The sequence below is a fragment of the Malus sylvestris genome, chromosome 9, assembly GCF_916048215.2.
Source record: "Malus sylvestris chromosome 9, drMalSylv7.2, whole genome shotgun sequence".
Lineage (NCBI taxonomy): Eukaryota > Viridiplantae > Streptophyta > Magnoliopsida > Rosales > Rosaceae > Malus > Malus sylvestris.
Genome location: NC_062268.1, coordinates 1265600 through 1288357, shown reverse-complemented (window position 1 = coordinate 1288357; position 22758 = coordinate 1265600). Strand labels below are relative to the sequence as shown.

Here is a 22758-nt window from a genome sequence, read left to right as displayed (position 1 = left end):
TTAAACTAAACAAAGAGATCTAAAAAGAAGAGGTCGCATGAGAGAGAGAAACAGGAGAGAGGAGTAAATAAAGTAAGAAATGGTTGAAGAAAAGAGAAAAAAGAGAGGTGATAAGATGAGATAGAGAGGAATAGGAGAGAGAGAAATAACTGAGAGAATGGTGGGAACGGATTGGAGAAGAGACGAAAAATGTTAAAAAAAAAGAGAAGAGAAAGAAGAGAAGAGAGATATATTTGGAGTGAGAGAGGAGGAGGGAAAGAAAAGAAAGTGGTAAGTTTAAGTTTAAAAACTCTAAAAACTCATTTTTTTATGTTGAGTTTTTAGAGAATGAACTATATATTTTTAGCTAGTCTTGAATTAAATTTTTTAAAATCGTTATGCTAAATAAGTTTTTAAGGTCTAAAACTTTAAAAAAAAATTTGAATTTAAAAAATTAGAGTCCTAAATTTTTTTCTTTAAAAACACACTTTTAATAAATATAAAAGTATTTATAAACGATCATATAATACAAAACACACCTAAACGCAAATGTTATACTTTTTCCAGAATACAAGATGAGATTAGGGAGTGGAGAACGTGAGGACGCAGTCGCAGTCAAGCAAACCCACTCATTCATAGTTTTTTTATAAGGAAAACTAATGAAAATGTATTGAAAATTTTGAGTTTTAACGATAAGGACAAAATAAATAGTAAAGTGAATAGTACCGGAATTGACTTTTTAGTATAAAAATATGATTTTTCGTTAAAATAAACAATACTGGAAAAAAAAAAAACAGAACTCAAAAACTTTCAATTTCTGTTTTCAAAAACACCGAATCCAAAAACAGTAACAGCCATTATTGCGGTACCCACTTCGGCGAAACTTCCATGAACCGAGAGCCCCAAATTTCCTCTGATTCCGATTTCTCAAATATTCAGCTTTTCAAAAGAGAACTCAGAAAAAGTAGAGAGCTAAAGCTTCCCACTTTCTTCCAAAAAGGGGAGCCTCCCCACTTTCTAATCATATATTTATAATCGACTAATTAGATCCACCAACCCATTAATCTACTAATTAAACCTAACTCAGTCTCCCTCTCTCTCATCACTCCAAGTCTTCCATCGGCGACCGCTCGCCATGTTTCAGAGCCCTCCTTCCTCCTCAGGTACGTACGATCGAGATCGAACAGTGCCGCTCTGACTTTCCTGAGGTCGTTTCAGTATTTTGTCTTTTCTTGCTCTTTGCATTACACATGTGATTTTCGATTTGCGAATTTTATTAGTTTTGGTGGGTGCGTAATCAAAATCTTTCCTTTTTGTGGCTTGCGGTGGAAGCGACACATGGCGCCTAATTTTCGGCGAAGGTAGAAAACTTAGCAGAACAGGGGTTTATTTTAAGTCGGCGGTGAATACAATTTTGTAATGGTATGAACGAGTCGTGTCCAACTTTGTTTCCTTGAGCCTTCCAAATCCCCCTTCAAATTTGCAAAACTGAATACGAACTCTCTTAGAGACTTCCACCAATCCTCACCTGTTCCGAACTCTGTTTTCGAGTCCTCACATATATATGCGCCCACCGGTATTGAATTCAAAGTTTTCGCTTTCTGGGGTTTGTTTTGGCTGCCTTGTGGGGGTGTATTTATAAATCAAAGTTTTCGTTTTCCGGTTGGCTGCTTTTTAGGTGCGGATTTGAGTTTATAGTTTCTGCTTTCTGGGTTTTGTTTTGGCTGCTTTGTAGGTGCGGATTTCGACTCGTTCGGTTGATTTTTGTGGGCTGCATTCTTAAGGAAAAGGGGAAACAGGATTCCTTTTAGATTTTGGGAATTTATTCTGAGTTGGGTTAATGGGTGGGAGCAGTTCAAAAGAGGGGATCTATAGGCCGGATTCGTCTACTCGATGGAGTTCTGCGTGGGACGGGTATTCGGATGATCAGCCAACATATTCTGAATCGCCACATGCTCAACCGTCATATGGTCAAGAAAGTGAGAGCTATCCACCACCACCACCCCCGGAATCCTATCCAACAGCACAGCCTTACTATGCCCCCGAGTACGCTGCTCCTGCAGCCCCTCGACCGGCTGCTCCTGCTGCCCCTCGGCCGGCTGCTCCTGCAGCTCCTCGGCATGAGAAGAAGTTCGATAGGAGATATTCCAGAATTGCTGATTCTTACAATTCCCTGGAGGAGGTAAGATTAGCGCGGCGGTATCTTCTGCAAGCTTCCCTGTTTTTTGGTTAAAGTTTTGTTAACCGCCTGAGATGGTTAATTATGTTGACTCAACTTTACTTGTTTTCAGGTGACGGAGGCTCTTGCACGTGCTGGTCTCGAGTCTTCCAATCTTATCGTCGGTATTGATTTCACAAAGAGCAATGAATGGACAGGTTAAGCCCATTAATATCTTATCTCCTCAAATAATTTAGTGTAAATTGTGTATGTGTTGCTGTGGAAGATACTGAAATTGGTTGTGTAAATAGGTGCGAGGTCATTTCACCGGAAAAGCTTGCATCACGTTGGGAATACGCCAAATCCCTATGAACATGCGATATCCATAATTGGAAAGACCTTGGCTGTTTTTGATGAGGATAACCTAATTCCCTGTTTCGGCTTTGGAGATGGTAAGGTTTTATTTATTTATTGTCGATTTGTTTGTCTAAGGTTTTGTTCTTTCAAACCTGGGATGATAATCATCACTTTGTCACTTTGCAGCGTCAACTCATGATCAAGATGTCTTTAGTTTCTATGATGATAGATATTGCAATGGATTCGAGGAAGTATTGACTCGCTACAGGGAAATTGTTCCTAAGCTACGGCTTGCAGGTTTGGCTGATGCTTCCTATATATACTTGTTTCTTGACATGATCATTGTATCAGCTAACCAGTCGTCTTACGTTATCTCGTTATGTTTGGCAGGACCGACTTCATTTGCACCTGTAATTGAACAGGCCATGACTATTGTTGAGGAGAGTCACGGCCAGTACCATGTACTGTTGATTATTGCAGATGGCCAGGTATCTTGCTTCAATCTTGTTTTATTTAGTAGAGTATACGCCGGCCGTGCTATAATCTTGTTTTATCTATGAAGGAAATTCCTGCCTTTTCTTATGGGAATTGGCTGTTTGGTTTTAAAGTCTATCACAGTTCAGGATATCCGCTTGCGGATATCCTGCCCTATCTCCTTCTTAAGTTGTGTGATAAGTTAGGTTCTTGGAGAGGCCATAGGCGTAATCTTGTATGATAGCTATTCTTAACGAGCTCTGCTGATACTTGCTCTCCTGTTTTATGATGGTTGCAAGTGGCAATGTTGTATTGTAATCGCAAGTTTTCCCAATATTTTTTTCTGACGTAATGTGATTTTTTGCCTTAGGTAACTAGAAGTGTTGATACTGAACGTGGCAGGCTGAGCCCTCAGGAGCAGAACACAGTTAATGCCATTGTTGCAGCAAGGTGAGTGTGGTAGTTTTTTTTTTCCTAAACATGCGGCGTTGTTTTTTTACCAACCGTTATTTATCTTGTACACTTATTTTATCACAGCAAGCTCCCTCTATCAATTATATTAGTTGGTGTTGGAGATGGGCCCTGGGACATGATGAAAGAATTTGATGACAATATTCCTACTCGGGAATTTGATAATTTCCAAGTAAGTTCCCAGCATTTTAATACGAGTTTCTTTATGTTACTCATGATCGCTTGTTTATGATTATTGGAAAGTACTTAACTGGAAAGCAAATTTATTTTGTTGTCTGTAGTTTGTGAATTTTACGCAAATTATGTCAAAGAACGTGCCACCATCAAGAAAGGAGACGGAATTTGCTCTAGCAGCCTTGATGGAAATTCCTTCTCAGTATAAAGCGACATTAGAACTTAGCTTACTGGGGTAACAATGCTGTCCATATTTCTCATCTCTAAAAGCTTTTTGAATACCACTGTGTACTTAATGTTAATACACAATATTGTTCTTGAAATGGGCAGTGGTCGGAAGGGCAATATTCCTGAGAGGGTTCCTCTTCCCCCACCAGTGTATGGTGCGTCATCTTTCAGCAGCTCAAAACCTTCCCGTGGTACCGGTTTCAGTACACCATCTTTCACGAAACCTTCTCAAACTACCAGTTATGAGCCTAGTGTTCCCCCTTATTATGGAGACAGCAGTTCCGTCGGTACAGCTCCATCTGCTCCCAGTTCTACCTATGATCATCAGGTATGCGAACTTCTCAGCAGCCACCTTTAAACCTGTTTTGATGCGTTTGTAGCACTCATGGGTGAACATTTTATATGGTGTTGAACAGGTTTGCCCCATTTGCCTTACGAATTCGAAAGACATGGCCTTTGGTTGCGGGCATCAGGTACATTTTTGAGTTATAGTTTTAAGATGAGTTGAGACGATCATATTGTTAGCACCATGTTCTTACTTCTCAGTGTTATGTTTCCGGCGCAGACATGTTGCGACTGTGGACAGGATCTTCATTCGTGCCCAATATGCAGAACGACAATCCAAACCCGGATAAAACTGTATTAATGACGACTCTCTTTCGTGCCAGAGTGCTGACATTGTTTGTATTGGGAATTTTTTTTTAATTTAATTTTATATATATATATAAATTTTTTTTTTTAAAATCACATTCTTTGTAGTCCATTGCTTTAGGTGATCAGCAGGAGGTTATTAGGTTTGGTAAGAGTGATGTTATTCCCATCCCAATGTCTTATCTTTTCACCTATCTTTTAATGAAATTTTTAATTACAAATTTGTCCATTTGCAAAAAGACTGATAAGGACATTAATTATCTCGTTTTGCTTAATTTAAAAAAAAAAAAATGGGCGGAGACGATTTGTCTACCGTAAATCCTAACTCATATTTTCATCTCCTTTCATTTAGAAAAAGTAAAAAAATATCAATGGACTCAGAAGATGACTTTTCCATCTAAGAGGTGGAAGTGATGCTTTTACGGAAGAGGTAGAATATTATGTTTCATTGAAAATGTAGAAGAATAACTTGTGTAGGTTATTTGAATTTGTCAATCGTATTTTTTAATTTATCGTTGTCGAATTCTTTTGAATTTGGATACCTTTGTTGGTTTCATTGCATTTGCAGACCTTAATTAGTGGTTTTTTTTACATATTATTTGTTATATTTTTTAAGAGAGAATTTTAGAATTTCATATGTATGTATATATTAAAGGTTATTTGGGGAATAATAATGGGTGGGGAAATAGTATTTTAACTTTTTAAATTTTTTAAGGTAGGTGGAAAAATAAGACAATATGATGAGTCTAGTAGCTTTTGTTTTGTAATTGGTTGGTCGAATCCAACATATGTTGACAATGATCCAGGTGTCTGGTATGTTTTTTGGGTTGTTTAAAAAGAAGAAAAAGAAATGAAATGCTGCCCTCTGTACATATTTGTAATTTCATTGTTGCGTTTGCTTTATAGATGCCGATCCAGTGATCCTCTTCTTTTCTTTCTTTGGGGTAAAGTAGGAATTCACATCCTCTTCGGATTTCACAGTCCTGTTAGATTGAGAAACTGGACCGTTTAAAAGGAAGAGATTTTGACCCTCGAGGTGAACTAGTAAAATTGACTAATGTGATCGTAGGATTTGCAATAAATTGAAATCTGACGATTCTGAACACAGAAATTCGGTAAGGATCTCGAGTCGTAAAATAGGAGATGGTGGTCTACTATTTCTTGGGAGGTTGACTTCTTGTGGATGGTGGTCCCATCGTCCAAGTGATTAGATGATTGCTTATTGAAAGGGATCCTCTCCAGATCCCTAGATTCCTTTCCATTGCTTATGGCAAAAGCAAAGCAACAATTCAAATAATTGAGCATGGCTTGCTTTCAAAGCTTCGTGTGTCGACTGGATGTAATCAGGGAGAGAAACTTTGGAAAAGTTGCATTGGTCTAATGTGGGGTTGAGTGGGACTAAAATATAGGCTCCGTTCCGCATTTTTATCTAAATTTTTAGGTTAGAAGTACAATCTTGTTGGGTATCTCTACCTAAACTTTTTAGTTAAAGACTTTTGGTCGTTGTTATAAGTCAAAATTTATTTGTTTGCCGTTAACAATTTTGATCACTTCCCTCAATGTGTGGTTAAAAAATATTAACCTTTAGTAAAATAACAATCGAATTCGTTAAATTAAAGTACAATGACTAAAATACATTTTGACCTCTTACACACTGACAAACAAAATTCTTAACCCTAAAATTTTATCATTATTAGGTCCACGAAATCGGCATGGGTAGTACGAATTGTTTTAAACATGGGTCACAAGGTATATGACCCAAAATCTTGCCGACTTACTAAACGAAGCCTTAAGAATTTATACAATTATTTGAGGCAATCGATTACTTTTTCATGAAAGGAAAAGGGATAAAATAAATATTGTTGGTAGTAGACACGTATGACTTAGTTGTGGAATCAAGGGGTTCATGTGTTGTGTGGTCATTTTCTTTCTCCATCGGTGTTGGATTGAGGCCTGAAAGAGTGACGGAGGTGTCACGTTTCTTGGAAGTGGTAGTGACACTCGATTCTTCAAATCGGTGACAAGCGTGTTAAAGTTGGATGTCTTTATCTCTATATCAATATGTTGTTTTTGTCTAAAAGAGTGTGATGCATCATGCATGGTGTTTTTTGTACTATTAATTTATGTGTTATAATATTACAATAGAATAGACGACTTATTAGTTATGTCATCCATTAGAGTACAACGATGATCATTCTAAGAACGCAGTTTATGAGAGGAGTCAGTTTTTCAGCACTGAATCCTTCGAACATGTAGAATGTGTGACCCTAGGTTGAGGTTTAGTGAACTAACTGGTCGCTCCTCTAGTTGAAGTACTAAGCTCTTTTGTTGCCTAGATTTACACCTTCTGAATATCCAAAAAGGAAATTTTGTTATACTTAACATATGTTATAATTTGAAAGCAAATTAGTAACAGTACGTATCTTCAACTAAACTCTATATTCCAGTGTGATAATGCTAGTCTGTCAATTTCATGCACGACTTGTTAACCTGACATGAACTACATGAAAATAACAGGTTTTGCATCAACCTGTTAACGAGTCAATTCATTATCGGGTTGTCCATTAACGAGTTAGATCGTTATTGGGTCATCATTAAGAATCTGATAATATATCGCTTTCTAGATCTATACATTAGGCATAATAATTTCTTACATGACCCATTAACTCAATATGAAACGGCATGACCCATTAACAAATCAAGTTACTATCAGAGCACCTGTTAAGAAACAATTAAGATAATAAATATGACATGATACGATATGACTTATTAAGATAATATATATAGCATAATACATGAACATGATAAACACAACTTGTTTGTTAGGCCAAGTACATAAAACAGTTGATATTGGCTAAAGCATTAACTTCACCTCACCACCTCATCTGCTTTGCTTGTTTGCTACAAGAAAATAACTGACCCACCTTGTTTGTCTCATTGAATGAAACTTCCTCGAACCACATATTTCCCCTATCACATTATTGTCCAAACCCTAACCCAAAGAAAATAAAACCCAACAACTCAACCCAAACACCATTATCTCATATCCCTCACAATTCCCATCCAACTCCAAACAACATTTTGAAGTTATCTCCAATGACCTCATCTTCTTCTTCCTCCAAGCTCCCTGCTTACCGAAGACTCACACACGAAGAAGATCTCGATGACGACGAGTTCGATTTCGAGACAAACAGAGTGGTGGTGAGATCAAGGACAAACAATTCTACTACCAGTTGGTGCAGGTTTAGACCGTTCAGAAGGGTTCACATTCGTAGGAGATCGTTCAAGCTCAGAGTTCCGAGCCTGAGGAGGTTGTTGTCCTTGAGGAGGAAGGTGAGGGTGATTTCTGCTCTGTGTGAAAAGGTGGTGAGGAGGTTCAAGGAAGGGCAGTCGCACTTTGGTGATCTCTTTGCTGGCAACTATTTGTTCGTGCAGGTCAGCCCTTCCTCGTTGAAGGCCCTTCACAAGAAGGGCACTACTACTCAGCATTCCCTTCAGTTCAGCAAACCCTATGCCCTCCCAAGCAAAAACATTGCTTAATCCATTCGGTCATACGCCCCTCAAGGCCGACGACGGCACCACCTACACCCCCTCAAGGCCGGGCGATGAGACCGCATCCTTTCAGGACCGATAATGGCACCACCTGCATATCCTCATGATGGGCTTTATTTTGAATGTTAACGAGTTTTCTAGCTTTTTTTTGTCACAAATATCGCTTGTGTTTTATTTGTAATGCTCATAAGCACATAATAATATAATCAAATTCTTATGTATTATGTAAATTTAAGTTATGCTAGTTAATTAAGACAGTGCACTAGTAAATTAAAGAGTGATCGATCATTTATGCTTATTTAAGTTTAAATGTTGCCCAAGAAATTTATAACATCGCTTCTGATCACTTTGGCCTTACTTTCCCCAGTCACCACACCCAACTCATAAATTTTCCATAAACTAATTATTAACAATAAATATAATGATTATTACATAAAAAATTTGGGCCGTACCAATTGTCATAATACAAATTGTTAGATATTTAAAAAAAAATTTAACCACTAATATTATGACATTTGGTGTATCGCCGACACGGACAAAATGGGACATTGGCACGTTGCAATTTGCAATTGGGACTTAATCACAACCAACAACTCAATTAAATGAATGGAAATATCTGGTCGTGTACTTTGCACCAAACGCAAATAAATATGGAAGGGAGTTGGCAGCTGGGAGTTGCAAGTTACATATAAATATTATGATTTGCTATCACTTATCAGTGTAGGGTTATTAGTAATTGTTGGAATTTATTAGGTTTATTTAGGAAATTAATTAGAGATTTGATTTGATTTTGTAGTAGGGTATTTTTGGCATTTACGCATTAGGATTTCTTATGTTTATTGCTCTATAAATAGAGCTTGTAATTTAGTTTGAGAATTAAGTCATTCACAATGTAGTCTCTTAGGGTTTTGTAGCCGTTCCGGCATTCTCATTTGTTTAACAATATTTCTATTTTGTTAGTCTTGTTTGTTGCGCATTCTGATATTCAACTTGGTATCAGAGCGGGTTCGATCCTTAGGGTTCAATCCATTCTCGTTGGTATCAATTTGTTTGCCTTTGTCGTCGTTCGTTTTAGATTTGTTAGTTGGTATTGATTGTTTGCAAGGAAAAGAAAAATGAATGAAAAAAAAAGTTTTGCTTGTAGAGGAGAAGATTCCCCAGCAAATAAAAAAAGGAAAACTAATGAAAAGAGCTTGAAAACTTTGAGTTTTAATGATAAGGACAAAATAAAGGGTAAAGTGAATAGTACCAGGATTGACTTTTTAGTGTAAAAATGTGGTTTTTCGTTAAAGTGAACAGTACCGGGTGTTTTTCGTTAAAGTTCCCAATAAAAAAAGGGGACGAAGGAGAAAAGAAGGAAACAAAAAAAAAACCACGAAAATGAAGAAGGAAGAAAAAAAAGAAAAAAATATGGTTGTTTTGTGGCCCGTGTATTCTTGCATTGGGCATGGTAGTCGGCATCGGCATCGGCATTGGCATTGGTATTGGTATTGATATTGGCATCGGTATCAGCATTGGCATTGACATTGGTATTGACATTGGCATCGGCATCGGCATCGGTATTGACATTGGCATCGGCATCGGTATTGATATTGGCACTAGAATTTGAAGTCTTGCATCCACATCTACTTTGGCAAACCCATGTCGTGTTGAGCCATGAGTTTGAAGGGAGGTGTTGGAATTTATTAGGTTTATTTAGGAAATTAATTAGAGATTTGATTTGATTTTGTAGTAGGGTATTTTTGGCATTTATGCATTAGGGTTTCTTAGGTTTATTGCTCTATAAATAGAGCTTGTAATTTAGTTTGAGAATTAAGTCATTCACAATGTAGTCTCTTAGGGTTTTGTAGCCGTTTCGGCATTCTCGTTTGTTTAATAATATTTCTATTTTGTTAGTCTTATTTGTTGCGCACTCTGATATCCAACTATAATGACGATGTTCAACTTCATCCATCAATTCATAATTAAACGTGTCAAATCTCCAAAAACGAAACAATTCTACCATAATCTCACATCAGTTAATTGTGCAATATCAAGACTAAGATCATAGCTTTGGCTGAGATATGACATGACTAATTAGATATGTTTTATATTATTTAGAGATTTGCTGAGTTATTTGGTCCGTAGAGTATATTCGTTCATTTGCATCAAGTTCGAATCTCGTATTACTAACAATTGTTTTTGTCAAAATTACACCATATGTTTAGTGAGTTAACATACTCAGAGTAGATTTAATTTGGACAATGTTTTAACATGAAGTGACCTAATTACAAGTTTCTTTATATAGAAGCAATGGAATCAATAGGAGTGGACTGAGTTGAAATTCTCTTTGGATTTTATTGTCTAGAGTCTAAGAATCAGAAAATTCAGAAACACTCAAATTGAATCCGACTATCTTTGTTAGCTCATTTCACTCGCCTACCTCATACAAACTAAGGGCTGTTTTGGTATTGCTGTGCTTTGAAAAAAAACTGATTCTGCTGTGCTGTGAGAATAAACAGCTGTGAAATAAAGTAGCAGAGTATTTGGTAAATTTTTTTGTAAAAGTGCTTTTGAAAAAAAAAGCAGTATTATAGTGTTTGGTAAACTTTTATGTAAAACAGATGTGAAAAAAGCCGGTTTTTCAAAGCTGGGTTTTGCAGTTTTTTGTTTTTGGTTTTTTTTTTTTCACAAAAAACTGTGAAAAAAAACTGAAGCTAAATGTTTACCAAACACAAAAAAACTCCCAGTTTTTTTTTTGATACCAACTTTTTTTCAGAATTACCCCATTACCAAACCAGACTTAAATACCCTAATCTCTTTCTCTTGAATCATTCGAATTTCCTGGTTCCTAAGCTCCGAACAGTGAGGATCAAAGAAGAACTCAACTCGAGTGGACTAAAGATTTGTGCCCAAAAAAATAAATGTAGATCAAAATAAACTAATGGTTCGGTTTACACATCCGATTCGAATTGAAAGTCTCGGTATGCAAACTAAGTGGTCAGTGTTTGGTCAAATCATTATACCGACGAAGCTCTAAACCGAATCAAACCCTAATCTTGTGGGGTCCTCAGCCACTAAACGGGCCTCTTGAAATCAGTGTTTGGGCTTCATAGACCACGACAATATCACAGGCTTTAATACATGGGCCCATTTAAATGTAGTCCATAAAAAGCCAACACATGGTAAAATCGCATGAAAACGTTGCGTTTTATCTGTTCGAGCCAGCGAACGAGGGAAACGCAGGGAAAAACGAAGGAAACGCAGAAAGGAAAGAGGGTTTGGGGGTTTAGAAACAGATAAACTCGCCACTCTCAATCACTGAGTCGCACAGCGAGTCAGCATCAGAGCAAAAACCATGAGAATCCTCCAATCCATTGCTGGTAATCCAAAGCTTCAGAGCTCTGATTTTCCATTAATTTTTTGAAGTTTTGGAAACAAAATGTTAATACTGAATCATGCCGCTGCAGCTCAGTGTCGGCCTGCGCTGCGAGCTCTGGGACGGCGGTACTTTGCGGCGGCGGTGACGACGGAGGAATACGCGAAGAGGAACTATGCCAACAACGTGTCGGAGTACAACAGCGTGTTCAATTCCCTCACTGCTCAGAGGAAGCATTTCCTGCTGAGGGATGCGTATGAGGATATGATGCTCGACGGCGTCCAGCCTGACCAGGACAGCTTCCGGTCGCTCATACTGGGCACCCTCAAAGGCTCGAGCTTGCAGGACGCTTTCTTCTTCGCTGACCAGATGAAATCCATGGGCTTGGCCCCTGATGTATGTCATTTGTTTAAATTTGTATCGGCATTTTTGTGTCGTTATTTCGGAAAATGTGCGCGCGCGCGCGTGTGTGTGTGGATGTTGATTCGATTGCGTTGTTGTAGGTTAATATGTACAACATATTGATCACATTGTGTGGGAAGTGCAAGCACTCTGATCAAGCGATTCAGGTGCGGGTTTTTACTGCCACTTGTAAGATTCCTTCTATATTGCACAATGTACATCGATGCATAGTATACATTGCATTTTAAGCGGATACTGGCTAAATTCTGTTGGATTGTTCACCGAACATTTGGCCGTTAAATATAGCAAATGTATGCCGTAAAGTGATGTACTCTAGGTTTTTTGCTGTTTATAGCCCTGTCTGATCATTAACAAGGGAATGTGGGTATGTCACTATGTCTTGATGTGATCTATTTCAATAGATTTTGGAAGACATGAAGAACTATGAAGTGTCACCCAAGGTACAGACCTACATGTGTCTGCTCAATGCGTGCGCAGCTACTGGCCGATTAGATCGAGTGTATGTTTCTTCTTTTATGCTCTGGTTTTCCGTGCTTGTTTCGTTATTCCAAATGTTGATTTTGTGCCTCATGCAGTTAATTCTGCATTGCATTGTTGATGCAGGTATGCAATTGTCCGTGACATGACTGCTGCTGGTCTTGGGCTAAACAGGTTCTGCTACGCTGGACTTGTAACTGCACTTAGGAACAAAACCCTTTTACCAGATGATTTCGGCACCAAAGTAATTATTTAATCGTTTTCTCCTCTGGTTTGAGTAAGCTTTTATTTTGTTTCTGTTCAAAGCTCTTATATTCTCCATTTGCACTAAAGATTATAGAGTTTGTTGAGCGATCAAAAGAGTGGTCATCGGTTGAAGGATCAAGTATGACTGCTGAAAATGTGATGATGGGTGTGACGGAAGAAGAGTTGTATAATATGCCAACTGCTGAATATTCTCATAGGGGTGGGTTTCTGAATAGGCAACTAACCGTGTATCATGCTGCGTTCCATGCTTGTGCAGACCTCAGGAATGTAGAGGTAATGTCTCACATATCTATTATCTTATCTCCACACCACTAAAGAAACCATTGTATCTTGTTTGCTTGCAGGTTCTTTTTCTTGGTTTGTTGATATTGTACTTTCAATCTTTTGTTATTGGGCAATATCCATATCTACCTAACAATATACCGCTCTATGCATGGATGTGGGACTACATGGTTCATAAGTTTTATGACCATGAGAGGCTCTCGTGATTCGTACTCCCTAGCATTATTTAGTTTTTTCTTTCATTATGTTATAAATCAAACTACGAAGAAATGCTGTATGGTTTGAACAATACCACCATAAATTAAGTTGCCTGGTAAGATTCCCTTCTCTTTTCCCTTTGCCATAAAAATTTGATTCTTATGTCTTCACTTCTCACATTATGCTAGGTGATGGAAGCTCTTCAGGAGATGCTAGCGAAGGAAGGAAAAAGTCCCGATCTGTTTATTGTGTTGCAAATAATGAGGTAAGTAACCTTTTATTACAAAATTTTATTAAATGCACTACATGTATTGTCTTACTTGTGGGTTAATATAACCTCAATTCATTCTGTTGTGTCCGTTTGTCCTCACTGCTATTTTTTTTTTTATTCAGGTGTTATCTACACTTAGGGGACATTGACCGTGGTGTTCAAACTTTTGAAGACTATATGAAGTCAGGAAAGCCTCCTGTTGTAGAACTATATACGGTGAGTTAGGCAACAAACACAATTCTTTTGTCATGAAACATCACTTTCTTTTCATATATGGACACTGGTCCTTTGATTTTGTGTTGTAGACAAAACTCAAAAGTGAGAATAATGTTCTTGGTTTAAGAGAATCTGATTTCTGAATTATCACTTTATTGCTTCGTTGACTAGCTTATGTAGAAACCATTTTTATCAGTTTTTCTTATGTTTTTGTTTAAAATCCAAAACATAATTGTGCCAGGAACAAGAATAATTGGTTCAGTTTGTCCTATTTAATAAATATGTAACGTTGAAATATGTGGCTGGCTAGTAGTTTGTTCGTAATCTTTTCTTATTATAACGTATTGTATCCTGATGCTTTGTTTTAGCATCTTTGCCGAACAAAATGATATTTTTTTTCACTTAATGTGTTATTAGTCTTTTTATCATTCAGATGCATACCCTAATTTACGCTGAACTATGTTTCTGTAGATGCTTGTGGAGGGAGCCATGATTGGATATACTCCCAAGGGAATGAAAATTGCCGAAGAAACACTGGTATGGTTGGTCTATTGCAGCTTCTAATTCTTAAATCAAGTTTTTGATATTTCAAATCACGGCCTTAGTCAAAATCATTTTAAGGTTTTCATGTTCCAATGCAGGTGAATATGAATTCCCGGAGCTTTTTCTTAAGTCCAAAAATGGGGAGTGATCTTCTCCTTCAAGCTGCTGGTGACGAGGTGGGCAACTTAAAAGAGTTATCTCTAGTTGCTCTATTGCTATAAAGAATTGAGAGAATTCTTCACCTGTCCTGGGTCTATGCATTTTGTATTAGTTTCGATTGTCTTGCTACAAATCTTTTGTGCTCTTTTCTGCAGACTGGAGGTTATAGTGTTGCCAACTATATCTGGGACCTGATGGAAGCGCGTAAAATAGTTCCTCAATTCCTTTCCGTAGAAGCATATTACAAGGGATTAAAAGTGAGTCTCTGGCCTTACGATGTAGTAATAAAAGTCCTAATAATCGGACTCCATCTTTGTGGTTTTTGACAATTGTTTCCTTCATTTCTGTTTCTGAAATGGCAGAAACGTGAGATTCCTGAAGATGATCCACGACTGCAACATGTTACATGGACATACAATGACCTTCGCGCCAGAAGGGGGCCTGGACGAGCTATTAGATAAACAATGACGAAAGTTGCTCCGAGGAGGAGCTATTTCATGGACTTCTACTTGTAGTGACATTATTGCTGCTTCAAAGGAAATGAGCATCGTTTTGTCCTGGTATCGGAGGCTCGGGGTACCATACGGCGTACGCCGGGTTACATCGGGCATATCTTTTTGAAGTTTTTTTGTTTACCAAAACAATGATCTAAGTTGTTAATTTTTTTCTGGATGCGTCAAGGATGTTGTGAATAATGATTTTTCTTCTTCCTGCAATTTTACTTGTTGCCCGTGAATGGGAAATAGACTAGTAATAATTGAGCTGAAAACTTGCCATTTGGCACTAGAATTTAAAGGTATTCCCAATTATTTATTCCTCTTTACTTGTAAGTCGGAATTATCAAGTTCAATTTTCATAACTGGCGAGTTTGAGGTCAATTATTATGGTTGGTTCATTTTGTGTCTTAACTCAATTCTCTTACCCTAAAAACTACAAATTCGAGCTATTTGCCGGAGCGGAGACCACCCTAGTGATATATGTTACAACACATGTATCTATGTGTTAATATTATCTGCACTTTAACTTTGTAACATATTAACACGTGAATTACTAGTATCACCGAGTAACGTTCTTTTTAGGAAGCAAACAATTTCATCGCTTGAGCAAAGCCCGAACCTTATATTTTGGGCCCTTTGGGCTGCAGAAAAAAGCCCAATTATATATAGAGAAGCGAAACGGTGCGTATCATGTGTAAACTCAAGAAGCCATCTTTGTAGGAGGGCTGGAAAAAATTCTCGAAAATTCCAAACCAAACCAAAAAAATTCCGATCTCAAAATAAAAAAAGTCTCAAACCAAAATTCCCAAAAATTTCGGGATAACATACCGAACCGATTCCAATATTTTGGTACGGAAATCGATATTGTCTCCTCAATGGTATCCCATATAGAGGTGGTTCGGGTCAGGATCTCGAACCGAAAAGCTCAAACTCAAACCCAAACCGATCCCTTTCGGGACGGAATTTCAAAACTCAAAACCGAATCGATATTTCAGTATTCCCGAAGTTTGAGATTCCCGAAATTTTTCGGTATTTCGGTTCGGGATTGGATTATACAAAACTCATCTATTCAAAATTCAAAATTGTTTTACAAAGTAGTTTTTCCAATTGCAGATCAGGAAACAATCAAAACAGATTCAACCCCAATCTTGACAAACCCTATAAATCAACCCAGCAAAAGAATTTGAAATAAAACCTTATATTTCGAAATCAACCTAGAAATCTCATCACTCATTGCGGCGGCTGCTTTTTCTACAACTGCTTCGTTCCTTTCGCTCCCTGGAGCTCCTCGCCGGAAAGGAGTTGCGGCTATCGAAACCACTGGACTCAGTGTACGATGCGGAATCGAAGTTGTCAGATCTTCTGCGGCGACCCTTGGATGGCAACAACGGCGCCTCCTTCATACTTCTGCAGAAGGAGACTTGACGACGATGCTTCCTTACTTCTGGCGACAACGGCGCCTCTTTTTTCTGCGACGACTCTTGGACAACGGTGTCTCGACGATTGTGAAGTCGAGACTGAAAGAGATGAGATTGGGTTGAGACTTAAGAGAGAGTTCGAGAATGTGTGTGTGTATGTGAATCAGAATGAGAGACAGAGACGAGAGGACTGAAAAACTTAAGTTGGATTGGACGGTTGAGATTAAATCTCAACTAATCCAATGGTCCACATAATTCTTAAAACCTATTTAAAATTAAATATATATTTTATAAATGTTTCGGTTCGGTTCGGGATTACCGAATGAAAGCAAATGTGATCCCGAATCCCGTACTGAATTTTTCGGGATCGAGTATATAACAATTCGGGATTTTCGGTTAGGAACGTTTTCGGTTTGAGATCGGAATTTTTTCGGTTTGGTTCGGGATGTTCGGGATTTTTTTCCAGCCCTAATCCCATATCAAACCAAAAATAAATAATATATATATATATATTATTTTTTAATTATATTTAGAATTATTTCAACCGTTCGATTGTTTGGAATCGATTTGTGTCGTCCATTCGTTTTTTTGGGGTTCTCCAGCCCACCCTTCCTTCTCTCCTCATTTCATTTCCATCTTTGAATCCCAGCCTCCCTCGGCCAGACAGCCATCGAGCCCTCTCCTTTTTTTAGCCCAGTACCAAAATGCTGAGCAGAAATGTGTGAGATAATTGGTTGGGTGTTTGGAGAAGCATGTCTGAATTCTGATGGAGTGGGGGAGATTCCCGGTGTTTGCACTGCTTGTAAGGGTACGCGGGTTTAGGTTGGGTTTCGTGATGTAAAGTAACAGTTAATGCATAGTGAATGTGAGTTGAAGATAACATCTGTGGCAATGACAGTGTGTTTCGTTACTGTGAATGTGTTTGTTTTGGGTTATATTTTCTCATTACCATGGCGATGGAAGCGGAAGAGGAAATCGTTTTTAATTGCCTGCCACGCACTGTGAAAGTGGCAATGAAAGTGTGTTTTGTAACTGTCAATGTGGTATGATGAAGCTTTGCCATGTCTCTGATGGTGTCTGCACAAAAAACTGTGGCTTGTACTGAGATTTGTTTTTAATTTGTATGAAATTCGGGAATACCGAATCATCCCGAAATACCGAAAATTAGGAATAGCGAAATTTCGGTTCGGGTTGGTCTTCAAATTCTCATTCCAAAAATTTTTGATTTGGGATTTGGAATCCTATTTTCAGTTTGGGATCACATACCGAACCACCCAAGGAAGACAGTGAGAGACTCACTGAGCAGCAGAGCAAGAGCTTCACCGCCGTCGAATCGCCGCACTCTTCTTCTGGTAATCTACGAACGCTAATTCCATAACCCAATAATCATAAACATTTAACCTTTATTTTTAATACATAATTATTAATCCAGAAAATCTCAGTTCGATATCCTTTGATTTTCTTATTAATTTTCCATGTTTTGGGTTATTTTATTTTTTTCAGCTTTGAATTCAGCGTTTTAGGGTTTAAGGGAATAGAATTGGGGCTGGAGATTGGCAATGGAAATGGAGAGAAAGAACAAAGGGAAGAAATCGATGAAGGAAGGCCGGAAGGATGAGAAGCAGCGAGGGGTTTGCTATTTGGGTCGGATTCCGCCGCGCATGGATCCGTCGACGCTTCGTCAGATGCTCTCTCAGTACGGAGAGATACAGAGGTTTTATCTTGCCATTCTTCTGGTCGTGTTCAAATCAAAGCTGGTAAATTTCAGAGGCAAAAAGAAGCATTAAATCGTTAATCTTTATTGAAAGAGTTTGGTTTTCCGGGAGGGTATGTCGGAAAATCGCTAATTATCGCAAATGCAGGTGGGTTGAATTTTCTGACAAAAGGGTTGCTAAGAGAGTTGCTAATATGTTAAATGGTGAACAGATAGGTAACTATGTCAAATTAAAATATTTTTCTTAGAGGATTTTATTTGTTGCAGCTTGCGTTTGTGGATGCATTGCATTCCGGTTGTGTTTCTTCGATACAAAATTTATACCGCTTGCTTGTTGTTAGGTTGTGTTTAGGTGGGAAGAAGAGGTCGTCTTTCTACTATGATCTTTGGAATATCAAGTACTTGAGTAAATTCAAGTGGGATAATCTTACTGAAGAGATTGGTGCGGACTCTTAACGATTGGGATTTTGTTGCTTCTTGTTATTGTGCTTCGTTATTGTTACTTGTTTCTTGATTCGGCAATGTTTGATTGCAGCTTACAAGAAGCCACTCGGGAGCAAAAACTAGCTTTAGAAATTTCTGCTGCTAAGGAGTGTGATTCTATCTCACTAAAGTTGAGAAGTCCCGTGCTTTGAGTGCCATAGATGAAAGATTGAAGAAGTAGTTTTCGTGTATTATTTGAAGAGTGTTCACTTTACAGAAAAAGTAGGCGAGGAATATGTTTTAGTGCAGCTGTCTCAAATTTCTATTGACATCGTTTTGCCTTCCTCTCCATAGCTGGACTATATAATAAGTCCCCTTACACAACCTGATCTTCTCTAACAGAGGCAAAGGGCCGAAGAAGATTCAAAGAGCAATCCGGATCTATCTGATAGCCAGCTGGAACATCAGGTAATTCACCGGTTCCGTCAAAAGAAACCTGTTGCAAATAATGCTGCAAAAACCAAATCTCGTCTTTCTGGAGATGTACTGTCAGCGGTAAGCATCGTTTTATTGTGTTGCAATTCTCCTATTGCCAGAAATTTGTTTGGAATGGAACCGGATTCAAAGCTTCGTACAACGATTTTGGTGGCTTTTGTGATTTCAGAGTCTTCGTCTAGCTCGGAGACGAAGAGCAATGAGAAGAGATTGGTTCTGGAGTCTCCATCTACCTTCGCTGATCGTATATTAAATTCTTATAAACCAAATGTTTCCGAGAAGTTTAGTCCATAACATATAATCCTGAAGATATGAATCGTATCAGAAGAAATTTTGATGACTTCAATCTCGGCACCACTTTGTTTCCAACTCTAAAAGAGGTCTTTCCAGAAACATAGCACATGTTCAACGTTTTGTCTCAACAATCAAGTTTTCTAGAGACTTTTGAGGTTCTACGCGTAGTGGTTAATCTCTTGATGACTGATTCTTTTCTTACAAAGTGCGCCTTATTTTATTAAGCTCCATTGTTGTTAGGCAAACAAAGAGTTTCAGATAACTTAATTGAAGATGTGTCTTGTATGTTAGAATGCAGCCGTGAAAGTCTCTATATTACTGCTGCGAAGACTGGTCAGGTATTGATGATTTATGGTTTGATAAAGCTGATAACAATGAAGTAGGTTGTGATCATGGAATTCAAATTCCAGATGATGTCGAACACTTAAAAAATACAGGGACTCAAAAGGCCAAGTTTATTTTGTTAGTGGAGAAGGATTCCGTTTTCGATATTTTGAAGAAGGTAAAATTTTGCAACAATGTTGACAGTTGTCCTTCTCCGGTATAACTATACAGTCAACATTGTTGCAAAATTTTACCTTCTTCAAAATATCGAAAACGGAATCCTTCTCCACTAACAAAATAAACTTGGCGTCCTTGTATTTTTTATGTGTTCTACATCATCTGGAATTTGAATTCCACAATCACAACAGACTTCATTGTCATCAGCTTCATCAAACCATAAATCACCTGACCAGTCTTTGCAGCAGTAATATAGAGACTTTCGCGGTTGCATTCTAACATACAAGATACATCTTCAATTAAGTTATCTGAAACTCTTTGTTTGCCTAACAACAATGGAGCTTAATAAAATAAGCCGCGCTTTGTAAGGAAAGAATCAGTCATCAAGAGATCAACCACTATACGTAGAACCTCAAAAGTCCCCAGAAAACTTGATTGTTGAGACAAAACGTTGAACCTGTACTCTTGTTTATGTAGACGCAACACAATTTGATCAATCTCAGGAATGTATACATGTCTTTATCTTCGCATCTTAGCAAGACAAATTTGCACTCCTTCAACTCTTCTTTGTTATAGGACAGACAAATTGCACATGAATTAGTCGTATTAAGCGATCAGAAGTAATATGGGTTACCTCAAGATAGTTGGTGTACGTTTCTGGAAAGACCTCTTTTAGAGTTGGAAACAAAGTGGTGCCGAGTTTGAAGTCATCAAAATTTATTCTGATACAATTCATATCTTCAAGATTATATGTTATGGGACTAAACTCCTTGGAAACATTTGGTTTATAAGAATTCAATATACGATCAGCCAAGGTAGATGGAGACTCAAGAACCACTCATTGCTCTTCTGATATGGAGATTCTAAAATCACATAAGCCTCCAAAATCGGTGTACAACGCTCCGGTTCCGTTCCAAGCTTCTGGCAATAGGTGATGGAAGCTCTTCAAGAGATGCTAGTGAAGGAAGGAAAAAGTCCCGATCTGTTTATTGTGTTGCAAATAATGAGGTAAGTAACCTTTTATTACAAAATTTTATTAAATGCACTACATGTATTGTCTTACTTGTGGGTTAATATAACCTCAATTCATTCTGTTGTGTCCGTTTGTCCTCACTGCTATTTTTTTTTTTATTCAGGTGTTATCTACACTTAGGGGACATTGACCGTGGTGTTCAAACTTTTGAAGACTATATGAAGTCAGGAAAGCCTCCTGTAGTAGAACTATATACGGTGAGTTAGGCAACAAACACAATTCTTTTGTCATGAAACATCACTTTCTTTTCATATATGGACACTGGTCCTTTGATTTTGTGTTGTAGACAAAACTCAAAAGTGAGAATAATGTTCTTGGTTTAAGAGAATCTGAATTATCACTTTATTGCTTCATTGACTAGCTTATGTAGAAACCATTTTTATCAGTTTTTCTCATGTTTTTGTTTAAAATCCAAAACATAATTGTGCCAGGAACAAGTATAATTGGTTCAGTTTGTCCTATTTAAGTAATATGTAACGTTGAAATATGTGGCTGGCTAGTTGTTTGTTCTTAATCTTTTCTTATTATAACGTATTGTATCCTGATGCTTTGTTTTAGCATCTCTGCCGAACAAAACGATAATATTTTTTTTCACTTAATGTGTTATTAGTCTTTTTATCATTCAGATGCATACCCTAATTTACGCTGAACTATGTTTCTGTAGACGCTTGTGGAGGGAGCCATGATTGGATATGCTCCCAAGGGAATGAAAATTGCTGAAGAAACACTGGTATGGTTGGTCTATTGCAGCTTGTAATTCTTAAATCAAGTTTTTGATATTTCAAATCATGGCCTTAGTCAAAATCATTTTAAGGTTTTCATGTTCCAATGCAGGTGAATATGAATTCCCGGAGCTTTTTCTTAAGTCCAAAAATGGGGAGTGATCTTCTCCTTCAAGCTGCTGGTGACGAGGTGGGCAACTTAAAAGAGTTATCTCTAGTTGCTATATTGCCATAAAGAATTGAGAGAATTCTTCACCTGTCCTGGGTCTATGCATTTTATGTTAGTTTCGATTGTCTTACTACAATTATTTTGTGTTTTTTTCTGCAGACTGGAGGTTATAGTGTTGCCAACTATATCCAGGACCTGATGGAAGCGAGTAAAATAGTTCCTCAATTCCTTTCCGTAGAAGCATATTACCAGGGATTAAAAGTGAGTCTCTGGCCTTACGATGCATTAATATAAGTCCTAATAATCGGACTCAGTGCGTCATCTTTGTGGTTTTTGACAACTGTTTCCTTCATTTCTGTTTCTGAAATGCTAGAAACGTGAGATTCCTGAAGATGATCCACGACTGCAACATGTTACGAGGACATACAATGACCTTCGCGCCAGAAGGGGGCCTGGACGAGCTATTAGATAAACAATGACGAAAGTTGCTCCGAGGAGGAGCTATTTCATGGACTTCTACTTGTAGTGAGATTATTGCTACTTCAAAGGAAATGAGACATCGTTTTGTCCTGGTATCGGACGCTCGGGATACCATACGGCATGTGCTCCGGGTTACATTGGGCATATCATTTTGAAGTTTATTTGTTTACCAAAACAATGATCTAAGTTTAGTTAATTTTTTCTGGATGCGTCAAGGATGTTGTGAATAATGAATTGTTTTTCTTCCTGCAAGTTTACTTATTGCCCGTGAATGGGAAATTGACTAGTAATAATTGAGCTGAAACCTTGCCATTTGGCACCAGAATTTGAAGGTAGAAAAGGATCCTTTTCCCGATTCTAGGAATCTAATAATCGTGTTCATTTATTATATATCGTGCGGTTAGAAATCATTTAAAGTTTAAAATTTAAAATTCAAATATAAATAGTACTTAACGAAAATTGATCATACGATGTACAATGAATGGATACGATTGTTGGATCCTTGAGAAAAAGATCCGGCGATGATCCTTTTTCTTTAAAGGTATTTTCAGATTAAATTTATTTCTTTTTATTTGTAAATAACAATCACCAAGTTCGATTTTTATAAAGGCGAGTTTGATGTCAAATTTATTTCTCTTTAAAGGTATTCTTACCCTAAAAAAAACAACAAATTTAATGTACACTAAAACCCAAAACACTCTGAAATACTGTTCATGTGTTCTTCCTGTTTTACCCCTGTTAAGTTTGCATTATTACGTTTTTACACGGACAAAT

At 37.7% G+C, this 22758-nt stretch overlaps 3 protein-coding genes and 1 long non-coding RNA gene across 12 annotated transcripts; all 4 read left to right on the top strand.

The window, feature by feature from the left end:
- Positions 1-896: 896 nt before the first annotated feature.
- On the top strand, positions 897-4715 carry LOC126583940 (E3 ubiquitin-protein ligase RGLG2-like). 3 transcript variants are annotated; one of them, XM_050248492.1, is made up of 12 exons: positions 897-1142; positions 1715-2161; positions 2271-2355; positions 2449-2589; positions 2681-2791; positions 2885-2982; positions 3339-3418; positions 3506-3611; positions 3721-3848; positions 3944-4169; positions 4258-4314; positions 4407-4715. In XM_050248492.1, exons 2-12 carry the CDS (start codon positions 1820-1822, stop codon positions 4485-4487), a joined length of 1455 nt encoding a protein of 484 aa, XP_050104449.1. In that variant the 5' UTR covers positions 897-1142; positions 1715-1819; the 3' UTR covers positions 4488-4715. The 3 variants fall into 3 exon arrangements, with proteins under 3 accessions (XP_050104449.1, XP_050104450.1, XP_050104448.1); XM_050248493.1 differs by lacking the exon at positions 897-1142 and having other exon boundaries at positions 1160-2049; positions 2098-2161; XM_050248491.1 differs by lacking the exon at positions 897-1142 and having other exon boundaries at positions 1161-2161.
- Positions 4716-7479: 2764 nt separating this feature from the next.
- Positions 7480-8319, top strand: LOC126583946 (uncharacterized). The gene has a single exon (XM_050248505.1). It carries the CDS (start codon positions 7589-7591, stop codon positions 8030-8032), a length of 444 nt encoding a protein of 147 aa, XP_050104462.1. The 5' UTR covers positions 7480-7588; the 3' UTR covers positions 8033-8319.
- Positions 8320-11236: 2917 nt separating this feature from the next.
- LOC126583941 (pentatricopeptide repeat-containing protein At4g35850, mitochondrial-like) lies at positions 11237-22288 on the top strand. 7 transcript variants are annotated; one of them, XM_050248496.1, is made up of 12 exons: positions 11237-11406; positions 11494-11798; positions 11906-11971; positions 12227-12324; positions 12429-12546; positions 12636-12842; positions 13238-13314; positions 20717-20810; positions 21278-21343; positions 21448-21525; positions 21664-21765; positions 21878-22288. In XM_050248496.1, the coding sequence occupies exons 1-12, from the start codon at positions 11382-11384 to the stop codon at positions 21974-21976; spliced, it is 1335 nt and encodes a 444-aa protein (XP_050104453.1). In that variant the 5' UTR covers positions 11237-11381; the 3' UTR covers positions 21977-22288. The 7 variants fall into 7 exon arrangements, with proteins under 7 accessions (XP_050104453.1, XP_050104456.1, XP_050104454.1 ...); XM_050248499.1 differs by lacking the exon at positions 20717-20810 and adding an exon at positions 13443-13536; XM_050248497.1 differs by lacking the exons at positions 20717-20810; positions 21278-21343 and adding exons at positions 13443-13536; positions 14008-14073.
- Positions 17917-19181, top strand: LOC126583947 (uncharacterized). The gene is made up of 5 exons (XR_007609886.1): positions 17917-18083; positions 18209-18309; positions 18403-18530; positions 18695-18845; positions 18955-19181. It is a non-coding gene; the product is annotated as an uncharacterized LOC126583947 (long non-coding RNA).
- Positions 22289-22758: the final 470 nt, after the last annotated feature.